The sequence below is a fragment of the Pyxicephalus adspersus genome, chromosome 6 (genome assembly GCF_032062135.1).
Source record: "Pyxicephalus adspersus chromosome 6, UCB_Pads_2.0, whole genome shotgun sequence".
NCBI lineage: Eukaryota > Metazoa > Chordata > Amphibia > Anura > Pyxicephalidae > Pyxicephalus > Pyxicephalus adspersus.
In genome coordinates this window covers 15216975-15230661 of record NC_092863.1, presented here as the reverse complement: position 1 = coordinate 15230661, position 13687 = coordinate 15216975, and the positions used below count along the sequence as shown (strand labels likewise).

Below are 13687 nucleotides of genomic sequence, written 5' to 3'. Positions count from 1 at the left end.
TACATCAATGTTATTTTTTTCCTAATCTCCCCTGCATAGAGTGTTTCTAAGTAATTTTGCTTGCCAACGATATAGGAAACTTTTATAATAGAAATAGGAGTTTAAGTTTTCTGTTCCTTTAACATTTTGCACATGTTCAGCTACGAAGGTTGTTCCTAAAGTATACTCACCCTGTGAGTGAGACCTTTGCTGAATTCAGCAATATATTAGACCCTCTAGTTAGGACCACACCACAGGTAAAGACTTGAATCTTTACTACAACTCTGCATTTTTATACCTGACAGAAATCATAAACCATGTAAACCTTGCAGGTGTTAGAGTAAGTCTGAAATACTGCCAAGATTTTATTAAAGTTTTATGGATATTTTTTCCTAAGAATGTAACAGATTAAACTGTTTCTAGGCACTTTACAGTAATAACATTTTATGCTTTTGGGCTGCTTAAAATTTTAGCTTAAATGAATTGCTCTCCAGCTATCTCGTTAAACATATATACATATATACTGTACATGCTTTCTTAAAATTCTCACTCCAGTTAGCCACCTTACGACAATATGTTTTAAATGTAATATTAAAATTTAATTTTGCTTTTGGACATAGGATTTGCAAGTAGACTCAAACCTCTGGCAATAGGAAGTACATGTTATTCGTTTTGATGGCAACACAGATAACAATTAAATCTTAGGCTGGGTACACACGTGCAATAGTTGCAGTCCATGGCTCAGGGTCGAGAATCTTGCGTGTGTTCAGCGTTTGATGTCCATCGTCCGAACGACCGTCCTGGCTGATCCACAGACAGTGGACGAGGAACAATCGTAATGAAAGTGAAGGGGGGAGAGTGCAGTGGGGTGCCACTCCATCGTTCTTCCCCTCCCTTCTCGAAAGAACAGAACGGTGCTGTATGTACAGCACTCGTTCATGCATCGTGCAGACGTTTCTCGTTGGAAAGGTTCATGAAACATCCTTTCCAATAACAATGATTGTACATGTGTACATAGAAAGAAATCTTAGGTGTTATAAAACCACAAAGCACAAGAGCTCCACTCCCTTAACCTGAAGGTTAATGCCTATATCCAAAGAATTTAGAAGAGAATCCACCAATCTCTAAAATATCTATTGAAGAAGGTAGCCAACCAATTTCAGGGATCTGACATATCTTCTTTGGTGCTGATTAACAAGTTGTTAATACCCATGGATGTTTGCATTGTCCCTATGATAAGAGTAGAACCTTTTGACCTGTTGATAAGTTCTGTTTTACTGTTTGGTAATTATCTGATTTGCTCTGTAGGCAAAAATGACCTTCACCTCTACAACAGCCTCCCACCACACAAACAAGAAGAGGTGGAAAAGCTCCTGACCAGCTCCTTGGAGCAGACATGGAAAAACTTGGCTGGAGAACTTGGCTACCAAGATGAACTCATAGATACTTTTACAAGGGAAGAGTTCCCAGTACGAGCACTGCTTTCTGACTGGTCCAACAAGGACAGTGCCACCACCGACGCCCTGTACACAGCTCTTCGCAAAATTCAGAGGGAGGACATCGCGCAGAGCTTGTACAGCGACTCCACTGCTACCTCGCCAGTGTAATCGAGACATAGTAGGACAGAAGGAAGATGTTTCATGTTGATATCAGTCAATGGAGCATCCCGCACGAGATGTGAAGGAAAGTTTGCCCCCTTCCCCCTTGAAATTCCTCATCCTTCCCTTATACCCAGTATTAACGGATAATCCGTCTGCACTGAAGCATTATTTTCAGTATTGTGGCGTGTAATCTTCTCCATGGACCTCTGATGTCCTGCATCTCCAGGTTTCTCACTGTGATGGACCTAAGACTTTAAGATAAGGAGTTGCAAGCTGTGGATGTTCAGACATTGTTTTTGAGAATTCTAAGGTGCACCCACCTCCCCCTTTCTTCAGTCTTTTTTAATCTTTTTGGTTACATGTTTTTTTTTAGGCCGTGACTAGTGACCCCCCACCCTACCCCAAAATGCTATTTTCTTCAACCCTCCAGAATCTTTTTAAGGGAATTTGTAGGCTTTGTGCAGTAGAGGGTTATTGTGGATTTAGATTTTGAAGGTTATTTTACAGTCGCACTTAGAAATACAGCACCTTATGCTGCACAAGGATTGTGCCCTAATTCTACGGTTTTATTGATTTATTCAGGTAATGCTGCTTTATGACCCAGAGACGTTCCTAAATGTACCCATTGCCTACATATACAGATATATCTTTAAGATTTTGAGTTATTTGCCTTGGAAATAATCAGAAACTAACCTTTATTTCTCTATAACTATTCATAAAATTAAAACACATATTTAATTGTACAGCCAGAAGACTTACAGGAGACCGGAAGATACTTCTGGACCCCTTTTTTTTTACTTGTCCCATATAACCCACTTTGAAAGTTGTCAGCCTTCTGTGAGGGTAAATAGTTTGCTGACTCATGTTGTGTGTTCCTTTAGATTATCAGTATTAGAATTTTTGACAGCTGGCTGAACTGTAACAATAAGCTGTGACTCCAGCTTTCCAACTGATAAAAGTACTTGCAACTTCAGAGATGGCCATAGTGGCTTAAAACATTTACCTGATGGGATGTTTCATGCTGCTAAACCTTATTAGATTAAAACACAAGGAGCATGGGCTAAGTTTTTATATAATAAGAAGAAAATAATGAAATTGTGCTGGAATACTTACTGGAAGGAAAGTGCCTAGTTCTACATTTGATCTTTGATCTATAGACCAATAGTTTCCAACTCTTGCTATTAATGCCAAACAATCAGTGTGGATTGTATTAATGTGCCCTTAATGGCTAATATGTAGACAATGGGTAGTCATTATACCTGTCCATGGGTTCAGCAAAACATTAATTGAATCAGTGGTTTATTAAAATCCAATTGGCACCTTTTGTCACATGCCGCCTTTTACTTGTATGGATGTCAAATGAACTGCCATTGCATTACCACCTACGAATCTACACTGGTGTAGACAAATGTGTCACATGCATTAGGATTTCATAAGTAACTTTACCTCTCCAGTACCATATGATATTATAAGGTAAGGGAGTGAAATGTTCAACTTTGTTTTAATCAACTTGTTCTGTCCTGGCCTTTAAAGCAACTACAGAGATGGCCATAGTGGATGCCATCTCATCTCATGCACCCATTGCCAACTTTCTAGTTTTGTTACTTGACACGCCTTGTCTAGGTATGGGGGAGTATGTACTCTTGAGTCACACCTGGTCTAGGTATGGGGGAGTATGTACTCTTGAGTCTCACTTGGTCTAAGTATGGGGGAGTATGTACTCTTGAGTCATTTAACAGTACCTGACCAACCCATATCAATGGAGGCAAGGAATGAACCCACCATTAGCTCCAGCTGGGATTCATTTACCCAGTGTGTCCTTCTCCCTTCTTCAAGTAGCCAATGCAAATGTTAGAGAATTCATGAGCCAGTTTCATGGGCTGGTTTTGTCTAGCACAGGTTCACTTTAAATAATTTTGGATGAAGTACACCAAATGTATACTTTTGCCACTCTTTATTCAATAAGCCCCCTTTTTACAGTACAGAACTGCGACATCCAGAAAAATGACCCAGAGCTAAAAATTTAATGTTCCATCCACAAAATGTGGTCCTTTATTCCTTGCTTCAAAGGATCCTCTAAAAGCCATAAGTAACAGAGGTAAGTCAAAGGGTTTATTGACAAAACTGAACATTTCACTCTCTTATATCTTCTTATGTAGAGTTATGCTTTAAAGTGGACCAATTATACATCATTACCTACAGCAAGAATATTTACTACACAATCTTGTTTTACTGGCAAGTGTTCCACCATGCTAGGATTCTCTTTGTACAGGTGCACAGACAATCACAACGTTCACAGCAAACATAAAAAATGTATCAATGCAACTTAACCAGGTTGGCCATAAAATAAACTGAAGCTTATTTACTAATATAATAGAATCCATGTACAGAAGTTGGACCATTTTTAGTTATAGTAATGTAGTCACTTGGAAGACTTACAGTAAGTTTCCTTTTGAACCTATAAGAAAGCAGTGAGTGGCATTACAGGGCCTTTGCATGTTGGATCAAGCTAAAAAATACAAAATACCCTTGTTCTGGTCTAAATAACCCAAAAGATATTTTTACTTTTTATAAATGTTGTAGCAACTTTATTAGCTGAAGCAGTCCAAGCTGGGGACCACACAAGTCTTTATGAAACAAGTTTTTTTACTAAACGAGTAGAGAATTTTACATTTGCAAAGTGATATTTTACTTAGTTTAGTAAGTAAGTTGGCACTGAGTTTATCATCCAGTCGAGTGCTAACAAAAGCTGTTTTTTCTTCTTTTCTCTACTGCACATGACTGGGTATTTAAAGCAAATATTCAACTTTTTTTTACTGAGCTAAGTGAACATACATTTTGGATAATGGATATTCTCTACTCCTTTAGTAGATCAACCAATATGAGTTGTCTTTGGGTGTCTTATAATATTATTAAAGCTACTTCGGTGCACAATATCGTTACAAGTTTTTGGTTAGCCTAGTCCTCAAGCATTAAAGTAAAGTATTTGTGTTGCGGTTTTTGGATATTACTAATACAACTGTGGCATTTCCATAGGTTAAAGAGGTATTCTCATTCTACTATAATATAAAGGGAAGGAAGAGAACAGGCATGGGACAGCCTCCGGAACGGCCATTCTCAACCAGGGTTTAATGAAACAATACCACTTGGCAGAACCAGCTGCAAATACCATTTTTATTAATTTATTATAGAAGGAGTTCCCTGACACCCGAGAACCTGGAAAGGATTCCTCTGGGGTTAAAAGGCTGAGAAACTGGAAGCACAGAACTGAAGCATATACATTTTAGGGTTATGTTAAACATGAAGGCTGTATGAATTTGTCAGCTGCTCCGCCCATGTTAGCACATGATTTATTCTAAATATAACACAAAAACCTATTTGTGGGGTAAACAAGAGTTTCTCATATTTTGTTATGTTACCCAACATTTTTGCTGCCTGATAGACAGCCATCCTAATTACCTCCAGCCTGTGACACCCTCAGGGATAAAAAGGACAAGATATCATGATCCATAGAAGAGAATAGACCAGATACTAGTGAGCAATATACCAGATATTGTATAACCTTAAGGGTACAAAATGGAGCCCATATTAAAGGCCAATAGAAGAGGTGTTATTAAATATTAGGATTGATTTGATGAAATTTGGGTGGCAGTAAGGCAAAGTAGCAAGTAGTCGGGGGTACTCTGAATAGGTTTTTGTGGCAGGATAAGGATTTGGCATGTAGCAGCCATTCAGTGATATCACAGAGAGAGACATTTATCAAACAAATATTGACCAATGGTTTTCATAAAGGTGAAACGGGGACCCAATTGGAAATATATGGTTTTATATAAACCCGAAGATTTTCTGTGTTGCTTATAACAATTAATACCCTTAAATAACAAAAACTACTTGTGCGGTTGGCAACAGATATTAAGTCCCGATTGCATCCAGTTTTTTTTAATTCACCCCTGTTGTTGGATGTCCAGGACAACAGACCTAGCCCCAGCTGGGTTGAATTTATTATCGGTCTATCAGTCTGAGAATAAAAAGGGACTAGCTCACAATTTAGAGAATTTTGTCATCTGACTGTGGACATCTGCATTCATGTTTTTCAGTTTTAATTATAGGTTCATGTAACACTTAATTTGAAGATCAAGCAGCAATCAAATTTAGCTTTTACTAGTCAGTTTTATGTAAATTTCTGATTGGATGTCAGTTTGCCAGTGGCTGTAGCAGCCCATAACTCCATTTACTCCAAGTAGATAAACCCAATAATCCTTTTCTGTTTCATTCTGTTATTCTTTAGCAATCCAAGTATGGTGGGCAATAAAAAGAAAACCAAAACACTGTGGTGTTAACTGATCACCAGATAATGTCAGATAGACTGAACACTAACGGGTCTATGGAAATTAAAACAGGCAATGCCTAACAAAAGCCATATTAATGCTTTGTATAATCCTTCCTTGTTGACTTCTGTCTCTGACATTCAGTCTTCTACAACCAATATGGTTACTGACAACTGTCCTCTGGTTCCAGCAGGTTATATAAATTTATTGTTGGCTATCACTCCGTAGCCATGTCAGATGCTGATACGCTGCATTATGTTATTAGTGCTTCACAGCTATTACTGGAAAGTGTTATTTAAAGGGTCATTTCACCCAAAAGACTTTTACTTGTGGGTTGATGGTGGTCTGGTAAAGTTGCCATGCAAGTTATAATCTAATTGTACAAGCCTCATTGAGATAAGGACCTGATTGGATATTAATTGGATTATATAGGAATGGCACTATAATAATGTTGTTTTTGAGAATCTGAAAAATGTAACAGATTGTTCAATCAGATTTAGGTTGCATGAACCAACCAGAAGTAGTTACCTGCCCCTGGGCTCCCAGCTCCATCTACCAACTCCAGGTATTAAGAATTCCTTAAATCTGATTTGGGTGGACTGACCGTTTAATTTTCTTCTTGCTCATTTTAAAGGCTTTTCCTCCTTCACATTTCTTTGCTGTTTTTTTAATTCATGTTGTGCTTTTTTATATGGTTTTATATCATCATGTACAGCTGCTGGATTTAAACACTTGTTGATGCTGCACAAGGTTGCCATATACAATACATAAGATATACATAATACATTCATGCATCTCATGAATTGATTTGGGCTTGTGGTTTATGAAGCTGGATTTAAATCTTTGCTTTGTCAATGCCTTAATTAGTAAATACTTGGCGTTGTTTTGGTGCATTCATTCAAAAAGAATGGTTTTGCTTGCTGCTACGTAAATTGGCATGCAACATTACGCACCCCAAAGAAGCAAATCCAGCCCAACATGTGGATAAGGATTTTTATTTTGTCCATGTGACTGTTATTGCAATCTCATTTGACTGCAAATAACTCACATAAAAAAAAATAAGGATCCCTATCCTAGTGTAATACCTTTGTGGATTGAACATATATTGTACATCAGAGCTATGTTGTATCCAACAGCGAGTGGCAACCATTTTTCTATCTATGAATAAAAAGCACAAATTTGACACAGCAAAGGATTTAGTAAATGTTTCCTTAAGGCATGTGCAAGCCAATAAATTAAAGTTATGTGAAGGTGGACAGACCCTTTAAATGTATAATTCTGTTACAACAGACAATTAGCCGGTTGAGGAGTCAGGTTTCGGGCTTCAGAAGCCAAGGCTATTCAGCAAAGGCTGAAAAAGATGTCTCAGATATCCTTAGCTTCTGGTGTAACGTTTAAAGTTCATTAAAAAATGGGCAAAGAAGAATTCCAGTGGATCGATCGGCCTGAAGTCAGCATTAGCAGCTAAGCACTTAGCCAGAGGTCATTCCCATCCCCCAACCTAAGAGGTCAGAGGTCATATGGTAGGCCTAGTTACCATTATTTAAACAAAAATGTGCCTTTATTTTACTATGTTGGTTTTCTGTAACAAATCCTAATTGCAACATTTTTGCTATTTTAAAAGAATAATTTTTTAGAGCACTTTTGTATATAAAAAAAATATAAAAATGTTAAAGTTTTGTTTTCTTTTTTTAGTTTACTTTTTTCTTTTTTTAAATTGTTCTGCCGTTTTTTGCATTTTGTTAAAACTGTAAATATTCGATGTTTTATTCTGTGATAAACCTAGATCCTCCCTTCCCTTACAACCCATCCAATGTAAAATAATTTGATTGACAATTACAAAAATAAACATTATAATTATTAGTGAGTGATTGGACTGAATTATTACCAATGTTTGTCTTCGAGCAGTGTATGTGTGTGTGTTGCTTTACGCAGTATTTTTTCTTCCATTAAAGAAAAGGCTTCTTATGCCTTGCCGGGCATGCATGGAAGGAGCAGTCAGAGCCCCCTGGGATGCGTGACGTAGGTATCCTGGGAGGCTGTGCGCATTTCTCGTTTTTTTACTTTATATAAAAGGGTTATGAAAAATTTCGAGTTTAGGTTGGCTTTAAACCCTGTACAAATGTCCAAGAGAATTGTTGCTGGAAAAACCTTTCTCTGGACCTTTTGGACCACTGGACAAGAAAATCATCTCAAGTGTGCTTAAGTATCTTCTGGTCAGTTCCTAACTATCAAGGTGTCCTTTATTGGGTTCCCTGGAACAAGTGGGAAGCAAGACAAATTATTTACACAGCAGAAGGCTCATACAGCAGAGAGCATTGAACATAAGTTAGCTCACATATGTAAGGATCAGTACACAAGTGAGATTAATATTGAGGCCTGGCTACAAATTATCCAATGATAATCTATCTTCTCCAGTTTTGGAAAGCTTTAATAAATCAGACCCAATGTGTATGTGTGAAACTTAGGCGACATGAACACACTGCGCACAATTTAAAGTCCAAAGCCATACGAGTTGAAACCCAAAGTAATTTTTTAGGTCTCAAGGAACAGGTACATAAAAATGATGTCCAGTGGTGACTGCCCCCTTACATTGGTTATCAGTGACAAAGTGCTCTCTTGCATTGGTCATGAGTGGAGATGCCGTCTCTTTAAATAATTGGTCAGTAGGGAGAATAGCCTTCACTATAGCATATGATCACCTAATAACCCATTGAATGGGAGAGTCGCACACAACACAGCGAAACACCAGTAAAACCCTCTTTCTATCAGTTATTTGGAAGTCAGAACTCTGCAATAAATCATATGCCCTACTAAGTAGGTGGTAGGTTCTTCAGATTTCCTGCAGAGCAAATCCAAGAGGATTTTCTCATCACTAATGTTCACAGTTTAGCTGGAACTGTATTATTTTTTTAGGAAACTTGGGTTATCTAAAAGACAGGGACATACCGAGAGAGCTTCTATTAATAGAATGACAGGGAACAAATCACAGGAAGCTGAGATGAACACGATGCAAGCCTTTTCATCAATTGTTTAAATTATGCATTGCACAGCAGTTGTAAGATCCAGATAATGCAATAACACAACCAGCAGGAAGATCAACAAGGAGTGTAGAATTTAACGATGAGTAAAATAAAATAATTCTAGTTGTATATTTTAAAATACAAACAATACAGGTACTTGGGGGGTATTTTAAAGGACACCAATTTTCTATGTTAGGTTATCTAACTAGATTGTAAGCTCTTCGGGGCAGGGTCCTCTCCTCCTGTATCACTGTCTGTATTAGTCTGTCATTTGCAATCCCTATTTAATGTACAGCGCTGCGTAATATGTTGGCGCTATATAAATCCTGTTTATTAATAATAATAATAATAATAATAATAATAATAAAGAGATAGCAAATCAGAACACGTAACTTGAAATCCTTAATGAAATATATAAGCTAATATGGTCAATAATGGGGGGCTCCCTAAAGATTGTCTCAGAATAAGTTAAAGCACCACCATCAAGAGTCCCTGAATGGAGGCCAGTGATCTAGAGATGTCTTCTGTGTCCATATCAAGTGGTCTACTGGTCAGGAAGTCATCACATACATAAAGTTTTATGAAGAACACAAGCTGGTGGCTTGTCCGTACCTTTTGTTGGGCACATCTACCAGAGTTTATCTCCTCTTTAAAGTTTATATAAAACTTTACCTGAAACAACTTCTGTTCTCAGGAAAGAACACTTTATTGCTTCAAAATAAAACTCATTGCCAGAATTTCACTGGCTAAAGCTTGGAAGTCACCCTCGATAACTCTGGATCCCATTGTCACCAAAATAAACTGGATTATGGTGAATGATAGACTTACTCATACCCTAAAGAACTCTTTGGACAAATTTGATGATATTTGGGAGCCTTGAATTTCTTTCAACAGTACATAGCTGTTGATCTATGAAGGATTGATTTTGGGTATAGCGAACTGGTCAAGTTCGCCTTTCAAACTTCCTCTACCTCCCCTTTCCCCTTCCTTTGTGGTTTTGGTTTTTTGTTTTATGTGTGTTGTTTTCCTTGTCTTAGGGATAGGACACGAGATTTGTTCATGCACTGTTCAAACACGGTTTATTAATGTCGTTTTCCCCCTTCCCTGTGTAAAGGCATCTGTTTCTAATGTGTCTCATACTTAATGTATATTTGGATGTGGCAAATACTTTTGTTTGGGCACTGTTTGCAGTGTTCTGGGTTTTAAATGTATGTGCACATACAATGTGTCTTTGTTTACTGTAATAGCACTATTTTTCTTGATTTATTTTTCTGAAAACTTTAATAAAAATATTGAAATACAAAATAAAACTCATGTGGGGCAATAAATATCCTCTAATATGCTAATTATTCCATTAGGTAAATCACAGACCTTTTCTACATCATTGCAAAGACGGAACATCCCCATGCCCTCTGCAGTGTTTGAATCATACACCACCTTTTCTGCTATTAGTAGATCTGTTATTATAATCTTTGCCCTGGGTGTAAAATGTTTCTTTAAGCCCCTTATCACTGCTATAGTATAAACCTAATAAAGGCCTGGCTACACAACAATGAGCACATCCTTACAACAAGCCCTGAACGCATATGAAAGTGTCTTTGTAGTGACTATAAAACAAGCACCTGCAAATCATCAGGGAACTTTCTCCATGCGCTAACGATCAGTTTATAGACATAACCGTATACTTCGCGAGGAGTGCAGGGATCGTGAAAAATATTATAGAAGCAGAGTTATGACAAAAGAAGGAAAAGTGCTTTCATTCTTATTTATTCACATCTCCATGTTCATATTTATTTATATAAACTCTACTATTTTTATAGAGCTCCACATGGCAGAATTTTATGGGAAGTGTGCACCCTCCATGCACAGCTGTCCTCCTACTTCACACTCTAAATGACCTTTTGTCTGAAAAGTCTTAGCAGTAGACCATGTCAGACAGCGAGGTCATTTTTGCAAGCTGTATGAGTTTTTTTTTTTACTCCATTTGTTATTTTATTTCACAATACGTTTCTATGATTTAAGACTTTTATTTTATATTTGCCGTAAGCATGAACTTTTTTCTGCTTTGTTCAAAGTCATGGAAGAAGATAATGTCTACCAAGTCTCCTGTTAAGCATGAAACTTTGTTTTGTCTGGTGCCCGTTCACTGAATGTTCCCAGCGCCTTAAAGAATCTTCACATACTTTTGGATGCCTGTGTCCCCCTGCCCTAATATATTATGTCCAGCATTGATGGAGGGGTTGTCATTAGGACACATGGCGTTCAGCAGGGATTCAGGCACCTGACACACTTCTAAAAACTTTTGAGGTAGTGACATTGCTCAAACAAACCGAATGTTTCTTTCTACAGTTCTAGATCACTTAAACAACAAAAACAAAGCGTTGTTACATTTTGATCAGCTTTGTTAAATACTCCAAAATCCATAGCCCATAATAAACTGTGTCTGTTCTTTATTCATGTGTATTTAAAAAAATCAGAATAAAGGTTATTACCTAACCCTATCAGACAGACCCCCTAGCAAAAATAATAACAATTAACCTTTGTTTAGACAAGCACATCTGAAACAAGTGACAGTTTAGGCAACCTTGACTTTGCAGCACTGGGGTCCCAGGTCTGAATGCCAGCCAGGACACTTTCAGGATGGAGTTTGTATAATACCAGAAAAGTTACGAATCAGCAATAAAATTTGCTAAAATAAAAGGGGAAGGGGCTTGAACCAACCTCCCAATTCGATGCACAGGAAGTTAGTAACTGACTCAATGTTTGGAAGGATCAACAGATTTACATACACTTTAACTTTACCATTATGGGTAAATACAATTTCCCAATGTCAAATGAACATATTTTATTACAATACAGATAATAAAGCCCATTTCCAGGCACACATTCATCCTGCATGTTTCTTGCATTCTTTCCTTGAGAGGCAAATTGTACTCCTGGACATCCAGGACTTTCAGTACTGTTGATTCTGGGCACCGCTAGTCCCGTGTTGCAGTGGTGACCCCACCGCCAGTCCCCTACAGTCCCGTTGCATTGATATATTTGCTTTGGTATCCTTTCCAGGGTCCTGAGAGGGCCCCGCTGATGAACAACCAATAGAAAGTATTCATATCATGCAGGTAGTGGCATGATTATTAGAATATCAATGATGCCGAATGCTATTAAAAATGACATTTCTGTTTCAGTCTGCAGGTGCCAGGGATGGCTGCTTATTGGAAAAACAATGTGATGAGTTTGTTTGATGTTTGTTTTGTTGCAATTAGAATGTATTAAACGCATTTATATTGAATGTTCCATTATGTTTTAGTATTGTTCAGGTGGTGATATCAATGATCCTCCAAGTTAGCAGATATTATAAAGCAAACAATTATTTCTTTAGATCACGCAAAAGTTACAAATCAGCAACAAAGTTTATTAAAATTCTTGCAGTTATCATAATTCACCTTAATTCAAAGACATCAGGTGATAGTTATGTCTTACGGTCATGTGATATGTACCTGAATACCTAAAAGAAATTACAAACTATTTATGGGAAATAAAGAAGAACTGAGCAGCACCATACAAGGCTGTACTTTGATCATTGCATGTAAAAAGATGAAGGATATAATATGTTGGGGCTGGGAAGTGAGGCCTAGTGTGGTGTCCATGGCAACCTAAACCTCGCTTAGTTAAAAAACCAAAGGCCTTTGGTGGTAACCATGGAAATAGAAGAACAACTTTGGCTGCTTGGTTATCGTGTAGTCGTGTTCGCTCTGTCTTGGTGTCATGTTCTTTCAAGTGGCACGGTAAGTTTTATGTTAACTGTTTGCTGAATAGGGATCTGAAAGCTTAAATTTTTGTAGTTGCTGGGTTTAGGGAGTTTTTTTGGTCATGACTTATAAGTATAAGGAAAATAAAACCTTTAGACTAAGTTCAGATGGAAGTTCCACATGGTTAACTGCTCCTGGTCACTTATTTTCAACCTTCCGGAAACATATAATAGCATTTTGGACAGACATTTTCAAGCGTTTAGAAGTCTATGGAAGAGACTCAAATGGTAGATCGTCCTGAGAAGCTGCATGAAGCGCATCAAAAAATGCACCACAGTATTGTTCCAGGATCTGTTGAGTCTCATGGGAAATTTGAGGGAATCCCAGGTTCTTGCAACCCGTACACGCAGGGGCTGATAACTGCAGACTGGTCCAAAAAGGCAGAAGAGTAGTCAAACGAGCCAAAGGTCAGGGCAGGTGGCAATCAGGAGTAGTCCGACAGGGGTCGGGTCGGTATGCCAAAGAGTCGGAATCAGGAAATGCAGACCTGGAAGCAGAGCCTAATTAAATTCCTTTTTCAGGTAACATACTGTTGCAAGTCACTTCCTTTTATTAGGGAGGTCATGTGGCAAATGGAGATCACGGGACCAGCAAGTAACTATACCCACCACTAGAGGGAGTACTGAACCAAAGGCAGCTCAGGTGGTGCTCACGCTTCCGCCACCAGAGTGCTCCTGCGGAATAATCTGGTCCTCTGGGGTAAAGGGGCAGCTCTCAGGGAGTCACATGACTCAGACCAGCGGAAAGTATTTCTGAACAGAGAGGTCCTGCAGGGATCTGGGACAGTCTCCTGGTCTCCTGTAGCAAGTTTCTACCATCTCTACTGTATCTCCTGGACACTCCCAAGCCTTGCAGCTTTGCCACCTGCACCCAGCATTCTTTGTAGTAGTTCTGATGAATCCATGATCACATCTGCACAAGTGGTAATAGGTTCCATCACCTGGCAC

At 38.2% G+C, this 13687-nt stretch overlaps 1 protein-coding gene across 1 annotated transcript in view; it reads left to right on the top strand.

The window, feature by feature from the left end:
• NGFR (nerve growth factor receptor) overlaps positions 1-7771 on the top strand; it is a 54509-nt gene extending 46738 nt beyond the window's left edge. Inside the window, exon 6 of the mRNA XM_072414739.1 lies at positions 1288-7771. Within this exon, the coding sequence (XP_072270840.1) occupies positions 1288-1586 (299 nt within the window). The 3' untranslated portion in view covers positions 1587-7771. The remainder of the gene's footprint in view (positions 1-1287) is intronic.
• Positions 7772-13687: the final 5916 nt, after the last annotated feature.